We start from the raw sequence: 18516 nt of genomic DNA on the forward strand, positions 1-18516 counted from the left end.
AAAAGGAGCTCCTATTCAGAATGTGTGGAGACTGAGAGTTATACTGAGAGTACAGCTTCATTATTGAACCCTGATTGAACATCACCTCCATACTATACGCCCCATTGCGACAAGGATCTTCACAACCTCCATACAAATCTCTATACGGAATGTGTATCATTCAATGATAAATGGTGATTGAATAAATAAATAGATCTGCATTTACTCTTTCATCATTGAATAGAAAATGCAGCTCTATTTATTTATTCAATCACCATTTATTGTTTGGAGGATACAAATTCTGTAGAGAGCATTTTCTATTCAATGATGAAAGACTAAATGCTTACAAATGTAAATAGAGTATATCACAATACAATGGGTACATTTCTTAAGTAAGTTATGATTAGTGTTTGAATATACCTGTACTTCAAGAGGTGTATCATGATGGAAAGGTTGCTGCTTCATGTCTTTTTTTGCATCACATTATGGCAAGTTACAAAAGTATTTAGATTTTCTTTCAACAGGTTTTGTTTTCCCCTATAATCACAAGTTAAAATAAAGGGGGACAATGTTAAATGTAACAATAGCAATATCTTATGTTCCTTCAAGAATATTGAAAAAGCACAAAATCAATTTCCCTGTTTACTCTTTCAACTATTGTCCATATCGTGTGCCAAACATAGTAAAAAGCATTCTGCAAAACTAATGAAAAAAGGAAGAAATTTCTAGTCTTTTGATCTCAGCTTTCTCAAAATAGGCTGATATCAAGCAATGTATTTGCCATAGGTCCTCGAATGGGACCCATAAGAGCCTGAGACATTTCAACATGGGAAATTTGAATTGCCAAGATGCCGCTACAAATTTAGAATACTGATTATACGCTGTAACAGTATTTATCCAAGTAATAATAACATAATTCTATCCAAGTCTCTTTAGGCATTGCCAATTTGCCGCTCAGCAAAGTCATTGCTATTTTTTACGTCACGGGTAAGGAATCCTAAATTAAGAAGTTATTTTTGAATCAGAGGGAAATATGAACATCAGTGCTGTATTCCTCCTCATATTTCATGAAAATGTGGTCTTATGTTTATTATAATGGCTTACTTTTTCATTCCTGCATATATCGAGGGTTCAGTGACACAAAGACGAAAGTCCGTATTTTGCAAAAATTAGTATTTGATATCAAAATGTTCAGGAAAATGTGGGCTTTCCAGGAAACACAAAGACCTAACTCCATCCAACATCCCACTGACGTCAATGGCTAGTAAAACAATGAGTTACCGTTAACTCCTTAAGGCTCAAGTGGACCTTTATCTCCTTAAGGCCCAAGTGGACCTCTATCTTTAAACCACTTTTTCTCAAAATGGAGTTACGTCTTTGTGTCACTGACCCCTCAATACTGTATGTACTATCTACTTGACATTCGATTACTGTTGGAGGGGTAGGGTGAGGCCTGAGGGTACATGCACTCATGTCTTGTCATCTTTTAATGTTAATAAGTTTTGCCACATGACGTGTGATGATACACTTGATGTCTTGCACACAGTCAATAAGATACTACTAAATTTGTTTTAAAAAATTGTGATCTAGCAGTAATCCCATCAAGTTGGTATACACTGTATGTCACATCTAAAACATTAAAAAGGTAAAAATATCTGTTTATTATTGTGTGAATCTGAACCAAAAAACTATGAGTGAGTTGGCTTGCAGCCTGCCACACCTTTCTTTATAAAGTACAAAAGGGACCATTTTTCTTAGTAGAACAGTTTACTGACATAATTAAATTTTAAGCATACTTTTTAAGCAAAGGTTGCTCTTGACAATTTGAAAGCTTGCATGAGGCTTGTCCGACATACCTCGTCGCTAGGTCCCCGTGAAAGAAACATCCATATTATGGATATAGACCAGTTTACTAACATATTCATATTTGAATATGTTAATAAACTGGTCTATTCCTACTTTCTCATCAATAAACATTCATCTTCTTGAGCTATAGTTTCATGTTTTATATTCACAATCAATCATATTACTGTGACTTTCAATCCATATCGACCCACAAATAAAACTGCGAAATGAAAATTGAACATTTCATCTCTTTATACTCAGGGGGCACTTTGCACGAGCCACACATCATCACAAGTTCTGGCTCCGCCCTGCATCGAGGGTCTGGTTACTGCATGCCCCCTCACTGCCCTTAGCAGCTGCGTGAAAACGGTTCCCAATGAAGGGATCACTGGTGCCTCCATACTAGTTAAGGCATGTGATAAGGGCCTGTATTCTATTGATTGATTCAATTCAATGTTATAGAGGAAGCTTTAACTCTTTATGCGCCACTTAAAAAACCCCCCTGTGCCACATTCTTTTAGGGTCACACATTTCGAGGGAATCTTTATTGACTCTGCTGAATCAAGAGGCTATAACTCTTCACTGGATGATCATGATGAAAAATATTGTGCAGCAAAGTTGTAGACCGGAAAACGTGCTTTTCGATGAACCGTCATTTGTTATATTTTGAATTATCATTTTTATAATAATCATAATTATATAATGTTTAATTTTTCTTATTTACGGCAGTTTTTTATCCCTCTAGAATTTCTTATTTAGCAATGATAAGACATCTTCAAATCGAATCTATTAGAAAGGTGGACTTCTTACCTTTCTTTACATACCTTGCTCAAGTATTCTAACAATTCAGAAGGTTAGTATTTAGGTTGTTGAAGAAAAGAAGTTCAATAGGGAGAGACTTGAAAGTACCCCGCTCAGCCACCCTTGACAATGGGCTAATCTGCCCATTGAAATCCCTATTACCCCAGGTTATTGTCAATGTCCGGTTTAGCGGGGCATGAAAAGGGACGTCGTGGGGATGTTTTTCTTTGTTGTGCCATGATAAGTCAATAAGAAATAAGAGAATGTTATTGATTTTGCCCACTGGTATGAGCATGTAAAAATGGTATAGGCATAATATATTATATGTGATATACATGACATAATCAGCATCTTATTGAATTGTCTCATTATGAATGTTCACCGCATCTGTTCTCTCACCTTCTTTACCCCTCAATAAAATTGATTTCAAGTACATTTATCACAGCCATAGATATACAAAGAAAGAATGAATCAATCTTAAAATATAAACTATATTGCATTGTTTTCCATTTACTTTATTGTGAGAGAGCTTATTATCAGAAATGATTGACGAGTGGAGTATGCAATGAATAAAATATGGAGAACGGACGTGAGAGACATTATGAGAGAGAAATAGTGATATGAAATGAAAGGACTTTACTGTGAATAAAGATTATAAGAGAAAGAGATAAAGATGACGGCAAGACAGGATACATATTGATACGAAAATAACAATAATAATGAGATAGAGATGACGGAAAGAAAGAGAGTAAACACTGATAGCATAAGAATGAATAAAGATAATAAGAGAAAGATATAGAGATGACGGCAAGACATAGGGTACATATAGATAGGAAAATGATAATAATAATAAGATAGAGATGACAGAAAGAAAGAGAGTAAACACTGATAGCATAAGAATGAATAAAGATAATAAGAGAAAGATATAGAGATGACGGCAAGACATAGGGTACATATAGATAGGAAAATGATAATAATAAAAAGATAGAGATGACGGAAAGAAAGAGAGTAAACACTGATAGCACAAGAATGAATAAAGATAATAAGAGAAATATATAGAGATGACGGCAAGACATAGGATACATATTGATAGGAAAATAATAATAATAATAAGATAGAGATGACGGCAAGAAAGAGAGTAAACACTGATAGCATAAGAATGAATAAAGATAATAAGAGAAAGATATACAGATGACGGCAAGACATAGGGTACATATAGATAGGAAAATGATAATAATAATAAGATAGAGATGACGGCAAGAAAGAGAGTAAACACTGATAGCATAAGAATGAATAAAGATAATAAGAGAAAGATATAGAGATGACGGCAAGACATAGGGTACATAATTATAGATAGGAAAATGATAATAATAATAAGATAGAGATGACGGAAAGAAAGAGAGTAAACACTGATAGCATAAGAATGAATAAAGATAATAAGAGAAAGATATAGAGATGACGGCAAGACATAGGGTACATATAGATAGGAAAATGATAATAATAATGAGATAGAGATGACGGCAAGAAAGAGAGTATTACACTCATAGCATAATAATGAATAAAGATAATAAGAAAAAGATATACAGATGACGGCAAGACATAGGGTACATATAGATAGGAAAATGATAATAATAATAAGATAGAGATGACGGAAAGAAAGAGAGTAAACACTGATAGCATAAGAATGAATAAAGATAATAAAAGAAAGATATAAAGATGACGGCAAGACAGGATACATCTTTCTTTCATTAGTTTTATTCATTCTTATTCTATCACTGTCTACTCTCTTTTTTGCTGTCATCTCTAGCTCTTTCATTAATTTTTATTCATTCTTATTCTATCAGTCTACTCTCTTTCTTGCTGTCATCTCTATCTCTTTCTTTCATTATTTTTATTCATTCTTATTCTATCACTGTCTACTCTCTTTCTTGCTGTCATCTCTATCTCCTTCTTTCATTTTTTTTTATTCATTCTTATTCTATCAGTCTACTCTCTTTCTTGCTGTCATCTCTAGCTCTTTCATTAATTTTTATTCATTCTTATTCTATCAGTCTACTCTCAGGGAACACTTTTATCACTAGAGTCTTCGTCACTGCTCGATTCGTCGGAATCAGAGTCCATGCTCCATGCTTCCATAGTAACAAGATCTCGAGCCTCCTCTACACTAAACACACGTTGACGTTTTCCAGCAGGTGCCATCGTAACATCAGTAAAAAAAATCCAAAGAAAACCGCTAAATACACGGTAATTTCGAATGTAACACTATGAAGAAAAACAGTTTACCGGAAAGTGTGCGATGTATACAATGTAAACAATAGTAAACGCAACGCGTGGCTACACACTGCGAGCGGTATTATGAATGTCTAATTGACTCGTATACATCTGTGCAAAAATGCGAAGTTGGCACGCCTACGTCCGTGCAAATCGGCGAACAAAGCAAACAAAGAGTTAATCTGAGGTGATGATGTAAGAGGCATTTGGAAATCCCTTTCCTGCCAACAAAATATTGACCGATTTCTCGAAAGCTGCAAAATGGAACATGCAAATGTATTGCTATTGCCCATTGAAAAACAAAAACATACAAAGAATAACGACAGTTGCCCTAGTTGATATGCATCAATATGATCAATTCGTCCTTGTTTTCACGAAGTGACGGTAGTGAGGAAAATCGTAACGCAAAGTGAATGCAATTTTTTTTCACTACCGTCACTTCGTAAAAACAGCGACAAATTTATGAAAAGAATATTAACATGAAATTTACAGTGTGCCTAATTTGTTTTGTATCTACTTCACATTCAAGTTCTATACAATGCATGACAAGCAATATTTAAAAAAAGAGATAAATTTGAATAAAAATAAAGGAATACAACATAAATGTAGAAAAAAATGTACCCCTTTTGCCAGCAGATAATGGTCGAAGGTGAATTTATTGGCCTGATTTATGCTATTACATGCCAAAATTTATATCAAAGCAGACAGTCTCATCAAACATCAACCAAATGTTAATGTCAAATTCATGCATTTTGCCAACACTGATGATATGGCAAATAGTGAGGTTTTTGTGACTCTCTGTATGTCTAAACACTTGAAAAGTACGCAAAAACCGTATGAAAATGTAAATTTACAACAACCAAAAAGAAGTCATATTGTCAATAGGTGAATAGTCAATTACTTTTCTTGATATTTCCATATCATGGGAAGAAACTTTAAATTGAGGTTTTTTCCAACTGGAAATTAATGCAGTCTAGATTATTTTAACTTACCCAATATATCTTTTTGAATAGTAGTATCTCCTTTTAACAATCGCTCTCTTCTGCACAAATTTAGTAGTAGGCGCCATTTCAATAATTTAACATCAACAGTAGACTAACAGGATCTATACAAGTTTTTTAGTCACCACTGGTAGTGGTACACAATATTGCTTAGATCCTGTTGCTTGAAAACTGTTATTAATCTATGAAAATATGGTTGATTCTAATGTGCTGAAGACGATAATGTACTTCAATGAGAAAACACCAGCACTACAGTGAGGTTCAAGCTGGCATCCTAATTTTCACTTGAACTCATAAGTTAATGATCCACAAATTGACACCACAAATTGTTAACAGTTGATTGCTGTAAACAGTCTCTTCAATGAAGTACAAGTGATAAAAAGAGGTTGGTGGAACAATGCTTAGACCATCAAAAGGGCACTGTTTGCATATCTTTTAATGTTTGGTCTAATTAATGACTGATTTATCCTTTGAGCAGCACTGATTAGTGATATGTAACCTGGAGAAAAAGACATCAATGATGGTGGTGATTGTGGTGATGTCTTCAGTGATGCAGATGTAAATCTATGTAGCTTGAAGACTACTAATCTGGTACTAGCATGCTCGAAAAGGTTCAAGCCTGTTTTCAAGTAAATCTGTCTGCTATATATCACAAGTTCATAAATCCACAAATTTGTATTATACGTCTGTTTATGTTTGTACCTTAAATTTAGCAAAATTGATCAATACAAAAGTTGATTGAACAATGCTAACACGATTTCAACAGGACTGTTAGTATGTCTCAAGAATTGCAGGGTCAGATCATAGATCCAAGGCATTTTCATTGATTTAAACAAATCAACGTCATTATAATCCAGGATGAATAATTTGGGATGTTTGAAGAACAGCCAAGAACACTTCCTGACCTTTATAAAATAAATATACTTGAAGTTCTCCTTGAAATGGTTATGCATCCAGTGACTTCATGTATCCCAAGGAAATATTGATCTCCCAAATTCCTGAAAATGATATCCTGATTGAATACGACTTCATTTGGTAATGAGGGTTTGCAAAATGCAATTCTAAGCCTTGCGTACTTGGCCAGCCCTGCTGATATCTTAGAAATCCATAAATAGTTTCATGTTCACCTTGAGTAATATCAAGCAGAAGAAAAAAATGAATGCTGTGAATATTCTTGGCTCAAAATCACAAAAAAGGGGTTCATGAAAATTTGTTTCAAGAAAAGAAAGTTCAAGTGCGTATGATCATGATGTCTTTGAACAAATGTGATTTTGTTTGTCTTCGTCTATCAGATCCTTTTTGTCCATAAATAGCAACAGGCGATCCATACATACATGCTGTGAAAATAAAAGCGATGTCTTGGACAAATCCTGAAAAGATTCACTTTATATGCCTATGATAGCCTCAGACTCGTTATCCTCAATTTCCACGAGTGGAAACGGGCAACAGCAATGAAGTTTGGGGGAGGCCTTCACCAAAACATTTCATACAGATTTCTTTACAAGATATGTTTGATGTATTCTTTTGTTGTTGTCAGTCCTTGAGCGATGTGTCATCATGTACGTCAATGCATCCTAGAAACAAGCTTAATCATAATTTCAGGAACAAATTTTTGAAGAGGGACAAATAATGTAAAGTATGTGAAATCCAATGAAGTCTATTGAAGAAAATAATCAATGCACAGATTTCCAATAAATACACATGCCACAAGAAAAGAACACCAGACAAAGTTTCTTCCAGAAAGTCACTTAAGTTCAAAAGTTTCAAATGAAATAATAACTAGTCACTTCTGGGTAAATTATAGCCTTTCCTAACACATTCTCAACCAATGCAATATCTCTGAAGTCTGAAGTCATCGCTGTTCCTGTAACAATAAGTCAAAAGTTTCAAATGAAATAATCACAAGTCACTCCTAGGTTGTAGCCATTCTTAACACATTCTCAACTAATACAATATCTCTGAAGTCATCTCTGTTCCTGTAACAATAAGATGTCTTCACCAAGGCAAATGATCGAAGATCGCTGCTTCGTATCCTGAGCCTTGAAGCGCGCGCGTTCCAGGACTACAAGGAGTGAGGGATTAGTGAAGAGTCTCCCACACAAAACAGGCAGATTCCTCAAGGAGGACTTCCCTTAATTCCTCCAAATAGCTGTACAAATCTACCACCCATCTTCGAATCAATGATCTTTCTTATTAGAGGAGCATCATGGATTTAATTTGACACCCTATTTTTCTCTCTTTTTTCTAACTATCCTCTGACTTTGCTAGGAAGCTAGCATGTCACGTGGGAGGGCAATCACTGACAGACATAAAGCCGGGATGGGGGTTAGGGAGGGGGAGGATCACTGCCAATAGGGCGAGTTCTGCGCCCGCTATCTGTCTCCAACAGATTAACGAGGCGGTAATGAAATACGGGAGATATTTGCCATCAAGCCCCAATTCCCTAATTCGTTCCTGGCACGAATTTGTGAAGGGTTAATTTGAATGGATCTATTTAAGCTGTAAGACCGAGGATATTGTGAACAACCGATTCAAAGCTGGAGCAATTTGATTGGTGTGCCGAGACCAAGCAGGGCATTTACTTTCACACTCTTACATCAGGTTAACCCACTTATGGCTCTAAGCAGAGAAAATCATCTGTTTTGGAGTGAGAAGGTGATAACTCATGATAATATATATACATGAACTCAACAGAGGATTCAGTAATAACGCCCTTCTTGCCACAAACAGACAACATACATGTACATGGCAGTAATTGTTATCTACATGTATCAAATATAACCCTGATCCAATATATTTGTTACCATTTTACTAGTTAAAAGTATCATCTGTTGAGAGTCAAAAAGGCAATAACTCTATATTACAGTCTATGAGTTAATCCCCTCCAGGCTCCAAATAGACAATATCATTTTATTTAGTCTGAGAATTAAAGGCCTGCTGGCCTTTGTTATTCCCACCACATTATGAGTAGTACATGTTTCTTTTGATCTTTATTTTATTTACACATGTTGATTGTATTTTTAATTTTTGTTATAACCAAATGTGCTGATAAACTTGAATTGAATATTCCATCCATACCCGCTCTTCTTCAAGGCAATTGAAAAATTAAGTAAACGCAAATGCTCATGTTATAACAATCACTCTATGTGTATCGTATGTGCCCTTCAACTTCCTATTTCCTGGGAGGCCTTGTTTTATAACCTTCTATATTTAAACGATGAGGCTCATACATGTAATTATATATGTGAAAATGCTGTGAGTCATTTAAAAACTACCTTATACGCTGGAAATAAAAATACAATGTTTGCCAAATTTGTCTAAAAAGAATTTCTTTAAGAAAACTCTCTTACAAGCAAACAATAATAACAAGTTATCGAATTGGCTTCAAGGAAAAATAATTTGAGCCATGTTGAAAGGGAGTGGGGGTGGGGTCACAGCTTCAAGGGCCATGTGCCTTCTGTGCCCCCTCCCCCAGGCCTCCACCCATCACTCTTATCTCCAAGACTGTTAAGACTTAAAGGTAAAGACCAGTATTGGAAACGCCCCAATTTCAAAAAATGAAATGGAAGCTCTCATTACCAATCATGTGAAAGAATATGTTTTGACTAATACATGATGATAACAAATTTGCCGGGGAAACTGCCTACTAATTCATATATTTGGTAAATTTGTTTCTCTCATGGTCTGTGAGAGATATAGGGTAGTCCCATATACGTCTTTCTGTGTAAAGTGCTTGTAACTTTACGAAGAATGGGCCAAATTTCTTATCATTTTGATGAATCTAGAACCTTGCAGATGCTAGATGCTAGATGATCAACCTTTTCTGATCGATTCCACAACGTTTCTTTCACAATGCAATCGCATGACCATAACTGGTCTTTACCTTTAACACAGGTAAATAATAATAATAGTGGGTTCTTGAATAGCGCTCATGTCTGTCACACTTGATACTCCAGTGGATTCAATGTTTAATACCCAGCTTTAGCATGGCTGCTATTACAACTCTCTAGCATATCAAGGAACTAATTCCTACTGGCACCCTTGACTTCACCTGGGTGGAGAGCGGCAAATGTATATTATTGTCTTGCCATAGGATGGCTATACATGTACAATAGGCCTGTCCTCATCAGCTCGAGATTACCAAATAGCCCGCTATTTCTGATTTGGGAAATAATCCTGAAGTTACAAATCACATCTTAATCAGCTCGAGACTTGACCTCAAAACTTGAAACTGGTTGAAATTTTGCTCAGCCTTCGCGCATAGTGCACCCGCCAAATAGCGGGATATTTTGCAAACTAGCCCAAGATATCTTGGGATGATTATCTCAACCAAATATCCTGCTAATTGCAACTTCTGGCTAATGAAGACGCAAATTAACTGGATAATTTGCGATCGGGATAGTTCAAATAGCGGGATATTTGGCAATCTGGAGCTGATGAAGACAGGCCAACTGTCTTGCCATAGGATGACTACACTTGGTTACTCACCCAGGTGCACCACTCCATGACATACACCTCTGTCTCTCCATCTCACCAATCTTCTTCAACATAGACCGCTGCGCCATCGTTAACCCTTCAAGTCTCAAATCCTACTACATGTACAGCAAGTGAAAGGTGTTTGGCATAATAGACAGATCTGCAATTGCATCAAAAGACCCGCAATGATCCTGCATATTTCTCAGCAATTATTTGTAGTCTACGCCTGGCAGCTGTCTATTCCAATTGTAATTTCCAGCTATCTCTAAACAAAAGTCGAGTTTGAAGCCCTAAAATCTGCGTAAATCTTGTCTGCGTAACAGATATAGAACATCGTGCATGTACATTAGATTCTCCCTGCCAATTAATCTCTGTTATGGCACCTCTTAAAATATTCACTGCCAAGATATGAACACCCTCAACTTATTCTTCCAAAATGATCATCAATTTGTCTCTCTTCAGTGATCTATATTAAAGATAAAGAGCAGAAAATGCTCCACACGTTAAAATCCTTGACAGCGTATCAATGTTGAACATTCACTCTGACGATTCATGTGGTGATCCAACAACCTAAGTTGTATAGTTGGTGCCAAAATGTTGATGTCCCTGTAAGTCTTCCAATTGATCCTCGAGTTTGAATCTTGTGCATTAAAAAATGTTGCCAAAGTTCTAAAATAGGAAGACAAGCGACACTTGTATCCTTGAACCCTGATACCTGGTTCCAGTCTGATAAAAAGTGGGAACTTTGATCTTCACTTCCTTCATAAGGTTCCAAAATAGACCGCAAAATGTCTACTGCCTTAAACAAGCTATACAGCTTTCACAGATGATAAATTAATTCCAACGATTTTTAGAATCCTGAATTGGTGTTACCTAATCATTCCAGCAGCGACTGTCTAATAATCTGGAATACCCATGACCATTGTAGTGGTAATGAAGATTGGATTTTACGCTGTGATGCAATAATTGTATTCATAGGTTGTCACTTGATTACCCCGTACATGGGGGCACCCAATCGGGTATTATTGCTAATCTCTATTAGGGCTTTATCAGAGAAGGCATTTAATGGAAGAAAATGTATGCAGATTGGGATGATGTCCAATTATACAGTCCGAATCAAACACTAATGGGACTCCAAACAAGTTTATTACACACTGCAGGTACCAACCAGTACACATGTTCCTTGACAATACAGATCCAAGAAGTGTTGAAGAAACAGGTTTCTTGAAAATTAATAATCCATGGTATTCCAAACATCTAGACAAAATACACAATTTGTAGTCAATATCTACGGTGTATTCTAGCCTCAACCTCTTTGTTGCCGCTGACGAGTTTCTTTTGATCTCAAAAGCGAAGCATATTGCTTGGTGTAGGATCTAAAGCTTGTTTCTATTCAGTGTATGAAGTCCAATCTCCACTTGTTGGTGTCCTACTTTTGAATCTTTGAGGCCAAGTTTTGTTGAGGAAGCAGCATCTTCAGTACTTTCTGCTCCTGGAGGTTGTGGAATAGAACTCAACACAATGATTTCTGGAGTTACAAGTGCACGTACTGTCCGTACCCTCCTTTTTTACAATAGTTCTCCGTGATGGTATCAATGTCAAAACACTCATCATTTATCATGTCAATATTTGCGCAATACACCGCCTCATCTCAGCAACAATAAAGGTTTCAATGTCAATCGCTCAATCTCAATACCAGTGTCCTTTGCGCTAGATGTGTACACAAAACACATTAAGCCAACAGCTGGTGATTAATGTATTAATCCTTTAGATAATTACTTTATGACCAGAGCATTTGCAAGCATGCAATTCACAAGCAAAGAAGGACTTTCAAAAGTCCCAGTGGTTGTTCTGATGACATTTTCATGAAAGAAAGTCACTAATACAGGATAGTTAATTAGCCAGTGGTATAGTTTAGAAGGCTATAAAGCTGACCAAATTAAGACCCAGTTGTGTCGATAAGATCAAAATCATTGGTTTCACAGCATAATTAAGTGTATCCTCATAATTAGTTTTATTTAGATGAATACTCTCAACTCCTTGTTTCGATTAACTTGAGAAATACAGATAGCTTGAATGAGGAATGGCCAGGAACACAGTATTTCCAAGTCGATCCTTGACCATGCATGTCTCTACAGTATATGCTCCTTGCGTTGAAGCCACTGCAAAAGGGCTGGGCTGAAATTACCGCGAATCATGTGAGCTGGAAATATCAGCTATCGGAGAAAAGCATGCTGCAATAACATCTCGACTCGATGACATCCTCTCTCGGCAAAACAGTTGATTCTAGACATGATCAAGAATTTTGACGAAACCTTTCCAAAGTTCATCAAGACTTCGGTGACTCAAACCAAACCTGGTGAAAGCTTGTTCTCTCAAACCCATCTACAGTTTCTCTCAACTATCCTACAGTGTCGGTGACCAAGAGTCAAATCTATGATCCTGCATAGAAACTATTCAGGATATGTCTGAAGTCCTCACGTACGAGGGGTTCACGTATGATATCAAACTTAACTTGATTTATCCATCGCTAGCCGGATATCCCTGCCACAAAAATTTCCTCAGCTGAAACCTAGTCCTAGGAAACAGAGTCAAAATACAAACATGTTTGTAGGTGAATGAAGGATGCTTGGCTATAGATGGAGAGTTATTTTTTCCCTTTCAGAGCTGTTTAAGACGAATTAGCCTCATTGCTGGGAGAACATAAGAAGTAGGTGGATCAGATACAGTTTCATTAAAAAATTCAAGTTGTCCAGGCTGGTTAATGCTGCAATTTTGTTCTTGGCATCCTTTTTCCTGCATCCAGATGTGATCCCAGTGCGTTGATGTTTCCACTTTTAGGAGACCTCCAGGAAACGATCAATGACCGTGGTCTAGATGATAGACTTTAGCATCCATCGTTTATTAAAAGAAGAAATCAAAGTCGACTGCACAGAAGAAGGTTCAGCGTATCGTGTGTCGCATTACCATCTCATCATTTGCTTTTGAAAGGGAGAACTATCAACTGGTATCGATCAAGATTAGTTGTGAGTGTTAGAATTTATGAGCTACTTGAAAACGATTCCCTGCTTTCCATCAATTCATGCTTCCCACAAAACTCATTAATTCTAAAGCATGATCATTCCCTACAGGCACGACATCTATAGCATCTATGAGTAGTAAACAACTGACAATTTCGAAGAGACGCAATTCATGTTTCCTCATATTTTAGCCGTCAACAATCCACAAACATGGCTTGTTCTGCAAATTGAATAATCCCTTATATCCACAAATACATGCTATGAGGTTGCGACCCACTGCACAGAGACACCTCAAACTTGACTCGTCGAAAGGCAGGAAGCGCAATCACATGTATTTCAACCACCAGGATATCATTTAATATGCATATCGCCGATCAGGGGGATCTCATGCGGTGGTTGGAGTACAGTGGAGGCCATCAAGCTAGCCCCTACATGTGTCCACCCTACTGGGTTTTAGGAGTGCTGGGTTCATGGGATCATAGTGCTCAGCATTATGAGTTTTCCAGCCTTCGCTTGACATTGGGCTGATCTAGTTTCATATTTCAGTCACTGAATTAAAATATTCTCAGTATTTCAATTCAAATGATTTTATTTCTCATGCAAAACATAATACAATGAATAAGTACCAAAAATATACGATGAAACGACAAGTATAATAGAAATGGCTTAAGAAAAGAGGAAAATAACTAGAAGCAGAGCTTGTTCAAATATCAAACAAAGAATAAAGCAAAATCATCATGGTGATGATCAAAACATCATTAATATGAAAATCTATATTTTATGAAAAATGTTCTTTTCTAATATTATGCAAGTTTTAATAGCTTGTACCACTTTTACAACAAACTTTACTAGTCTGTTGCAATCAGACACTTAACAAGCACAAGGTACGATAATACGCCAACGGCGGACTGTACTATACTGGAAGAAGAAGAAGAAGAATCAAGGTTTACTACATGAACTGTCAGTAAATGTTTTTTTAATTTTTTATTTAAGGTCCATTTTCATTCAAAGTTGTTTTGTGCCCTGTTTAGGGTAGCAAATTAATGACCTGAGCGCAATCACCTTTCATCAATGCTTCACTTAATACCAGCTCCCTTGGAGTGCTGTCTAACAATTGATGAATATCTTATTTTGAAATATTGCCACTTGACTGGCGATCCAACGTTTCATGATTTACGGAGCATAGGGTCTGCCAAAGTAGACTATCAATAGTGGATAAGACTGGATAGACCGGGTGTAGGGTCATACCAGTCACATGTCATTTACATTGAACTTGAACTTCAAGGTGTGACCACTATAGTCTAGACTTTGAAACACATGTTCAAAAGTTTGAAATAAAAAATGTAGCAATATATGGTCATGGTTAGCAGAGGATCACTTTCTAAGGGGGATATAAAAATGTATGTGTGTGTGTGTGAGTGTGAGAGGGGGGGGGGGGGGGCTCTACACAGCAACATGTATCCCAAACCTTCAGGTTTATTGTGCAGTTTAACATCAACTTCCTGTTTCACAGAAGCAACATGTACATGGAGATGAAATGCAGTGTAATATAGTTTCACATGCGAATTAATATTGATCATAATACAATTATGCACTTGAACTTTCATCTAGCCAATACACATATTCATCATGCAATGAAACGTCATCTAAAGCGCTGCTTGGTATATACATGTACATGTAAGAGCCTCTTGCCCTATTCGCACAACAAGAAATTTGTGCGTAACTCGTATAAGGAAATATGGCATAAAGAATTATTGTATAGTGAAAGTGGTGTACATACATGTATACATGTATGTAGTACATTAAAAAGCTTATAAGAAAAAAGAAGAAGAGGTCAGTTGTGTATAAAATCAGCCTCAATAACTGCTGGCCGATCATCAGTGAGCACTCACGATGCAAGTAAGTCCTAACTACATGTACATGTACATGTAGATACCGGTATATGGTTTTCATAAGATACATCATTCACATTACAATTGGAACCAGATTCTTTATCAATTTTTTTGTTTGAAATGAAGCTCAACATCCATTCATGGTACGACATTACATTGTATGGTGTTGAGACTAAAAACAAATTACTTAAGCGTATTATGTATGCACAAGTACATGAATCTATACCATTATCATATACATACCGGTAGCTATACAATAAATTGTGCTAGTCTGAATGAGTTAAACTGATGTAAACATACTTTTGATGGACAATGACACAACATCTTGCTCTGTAGATCTTGGCAAGGCTGTCCTAGCACGGCCCTAATCTGTGAGATCATCTCGATGGCAATGCACTTCTCAAAAAGGAAATATTACGCTTTCTAAATTCTATTTTTGTTTTACTTTGAGTCAGCAGTGTTATCACAACAAAGCAAAGAAAGAGAACCAATCAGACACAAATGATGTACTATAGTAAAATAGTAGGGAATACACCAGGCTACAGAACTTTCTCCTTGAAAAGTAGGAGGAGGTTCCATGTTATTTTATTTTTTTGTGCAAACTCAACAAAAGTTATTGAGTCAATATCAACCTATATTTTGTAATGCCATTTGATTTGTAAATGCACTACAGAGGCTCGGAACAAATTATGCAATATTCACTTTTGTTTATTAACCTCATAGTTTAAAAATCTTCACATTCTTCTTTTTTTCATTCAATAACAAATTAAATAAGAGTAAAAGGGAGGTAAAACCTCCCTCTCCCCCTCCAAAAACAAAAGGTTGAGGAGGGGATATGAAAATGTGTTTCAATTTTATTTGTTCTTAATTGTTGAAAGAATTATTCATTTATACTGGTGTTATGCTGCTCCTCACTGCTCCTCAAAAGTATGATTTCTTGACATATTTAACAGTCAGCATACAAGCCAACAAACATGTTCTTGTAATATACTGCTTTCACAAACAGGAAAACATATACTGAATAATATCTGAATTATTCATAATCCATGAATGATTTTTGTATGGGTGTTTTTTTTTAAATTATCAAATGAAACATGGACTGGTTTAATTACATGTAGGGCCTTTGTTGAATACTTTAAGATGAGCTTTAATGTGTCACATTCTCCAGAAACTTAAATCGGGGCAAACAAAATGTTCACATACATGTACTTAAAAAATGACAAAACTTGGTTATGGAATGAATGATTTACTGATTAACTGTATGTGCATTGGCTTACATGTATTAAAGCGAAACCAACAAGAGCAAGAAGACTGCATTAAGTGGGTGTCAAATTGTACTCCAAACCCTTGAACAGAGAGTAATGAATGTTGTGATTATGAAAATGGGGATGTTCATCAATCTTTAAAGGCCAAGACCACTCCAATGATAGCACGTTGTAAAACCATCAAAGGTTAAAACTGCCAAATATCGATCACTGGCGTACCTCAATCAGCTGATTTTTTAGAACAATTTTTGTTTTGGTTATTTCAAGCAAAACATTTAAATTTGCCGCAAGGATGTCAGATTGTTGATCATGTAATGTGATGAATACTCCTCACAACGAAATACATTCTGACAAATGCTTGAACAGAGAGTAATTATTGTTGTGATTATGACAATGGGGAATTGTATTTATTTAAAACCCAATAAAAATACAGAAAAAAACAACAACATAATGTTTGCAACATGAGCTCCCGGTTAATCATAAGCTTTTGAAACTTACCATGTGAATGCTCTACGGATCGGTCCAATACCGTCGTTACGCAGCTCCTGGCGTGCTTTCAAAAATTCCCGTTGTCTGCTTATGTGATTTAAGTCCTTTTCGCATCCACATGTGTTGCTACGCCAACGAAACATCGTGTCCATGATCCTTTTTCCTCAGGTTTTAGTTTTAAAAAGTTTGCTGTACGTCATGTCATGTCATAAAATGTATCCAATTACATCAATGTTCTGATATTTCCTTTAGGAGAAATGCGTTTTCAAGTTGAGATGAATTATGTTCCAATCAGAGCAAAATATATAAATCCTTGAATGAAGACATATCAACCAAATATTCAGATGGTGAACCAAAAGAATGATGTCACACAATTTTTTTAAATTAAAAAGAAAGCAATCGTGTGGATCATTTGCCTACAAAAATAATACAAAGGCCTATTTCCGTCTAAACCTTTGTAAGTACTTTGTAGGTCCATGATCAAAGGCATGCAGAAGAAGTGGAAAACCTGGAAATCTTGTCTTGCGATCCGAACATCGATTGCAGCAGAATTCTCCTACAAATAAAACTAGGCCTCGATTTGCAGTAAAGGTGAACATAAGCTCATGCAACTCTGAGCCACCGAACAAAGTTGGATTTATAGAAGATGTTTATCTTCATTGAACACAGAAATAGCTCCAAGGGATAAAAACACTTAAAACCTCCTTAAGAAATTCAACTTTTTCAGTTCAATGCTTTTGCTCCATTCAAAACAAGACTTGTATTTCTTCCTAGTGCACAGCCAAGAGGCCATCAGGACTGCAGAAGATAAATTCAAAGCAATATTCTGATGCTGCATTAGCGGAGCATGCTTGCGCATCCTTTCTTAATTGCTTTCTTAACAGTCCGGCAAAATACAAGTAAACATCATTATCTACATCTCCTGTAAATCTAAAAATGTCAATTTCTTCAGTCCACTGCCTCTGTTCCACTCAAAATAGAAATTAAATTTAAATTTCCTCCCAGTATGCATCCAATACACTTGGTCGTCGAAGAAGATCTTCAAGCAAAAGCCCATGAAATGCTGCTTATCAGCTAAGCATGCTTGAGCATACTTGCTTTCTTAACAGTCAGGGAAAATAAACATTGTCATCAGCATCTCTTCTATAATTATAAGGATGTGGCCGATGTGTGTGGAATGCAATTGGAGAGGAGTTTCATCACGTCACAGCATCATCATTTGCTGCTCCAATAATTCTGCTGGTTCTTCACACCTACGGTTGTACAACACTGGGTTCATGAGCAAGGCAAGATGGGGAGCCCACTCCATCCAAGGTTCAGTATAGGCCTGTCTCCATCAGCTCGAGGTTGCCAAATAACCCCCTATTTTATACTATCCCGATCGCAAATTATCCAGCTAATTTGCGACTCCATCAGCCCGCAGTTGCAATTAGCGGGATATTTGGTTGAGAGAATATCCCAAGATATCTTGGGCTAG

The 18516-nt window shown here is 36.4% G+C and overlaps 1 protein-coding gene across 5 annotated transcripts in view; it reads right to left on the minus strand.

The window, feature by feature from the left end:
* Positions 1-18025, minus strand: part of LOC105444504 (rho GTPase-activating protein 32-like) — a 62747-nt gene extending 44722 nt beyond the window's left edge. For 2 of the 5 annotated variants that reach the window (XM_030978135.1, XM_030978131.1), the window contains exon 1: positions 17049-18024. In XM_030978135.1, coding sequence (XP_030833995.1) covers positions 17049-17191 — 143 coding nt within the window. In that variant the 5' untranslated portion in view covers positions 17192-18024. Of the gene's footprint in view, positions 1-10385; positions 10573-17048 lie in introns of those variants that run through there. The other 3 variants (XM_030978132.1, XM_030978133.1, XM_030978134.1) reach the window with 3 other exon arrangements.
* Between the last annotated feature and the right edge of the window lie 491 nt (positions 18026-18516).

Source organism: Strongylocentrotus purpuratus, unplaced genomic scaffold (assembly GCF_000002235.5).
Source record: "Strongylocentrotus purpuratus isolate Spur 01 unplaced genomic scaffold, Spur_5.0 spur5_scaffold_1, whole genome shotgun sequence".
Classification (NCBI taxonomy): Eukaryota; Metazoa; Echinodermata; class Echinoidea; order Camarodonta; family Strongylocentrotidae; genus Strongylocentrotus; species Strongylocentrotus purpuratus.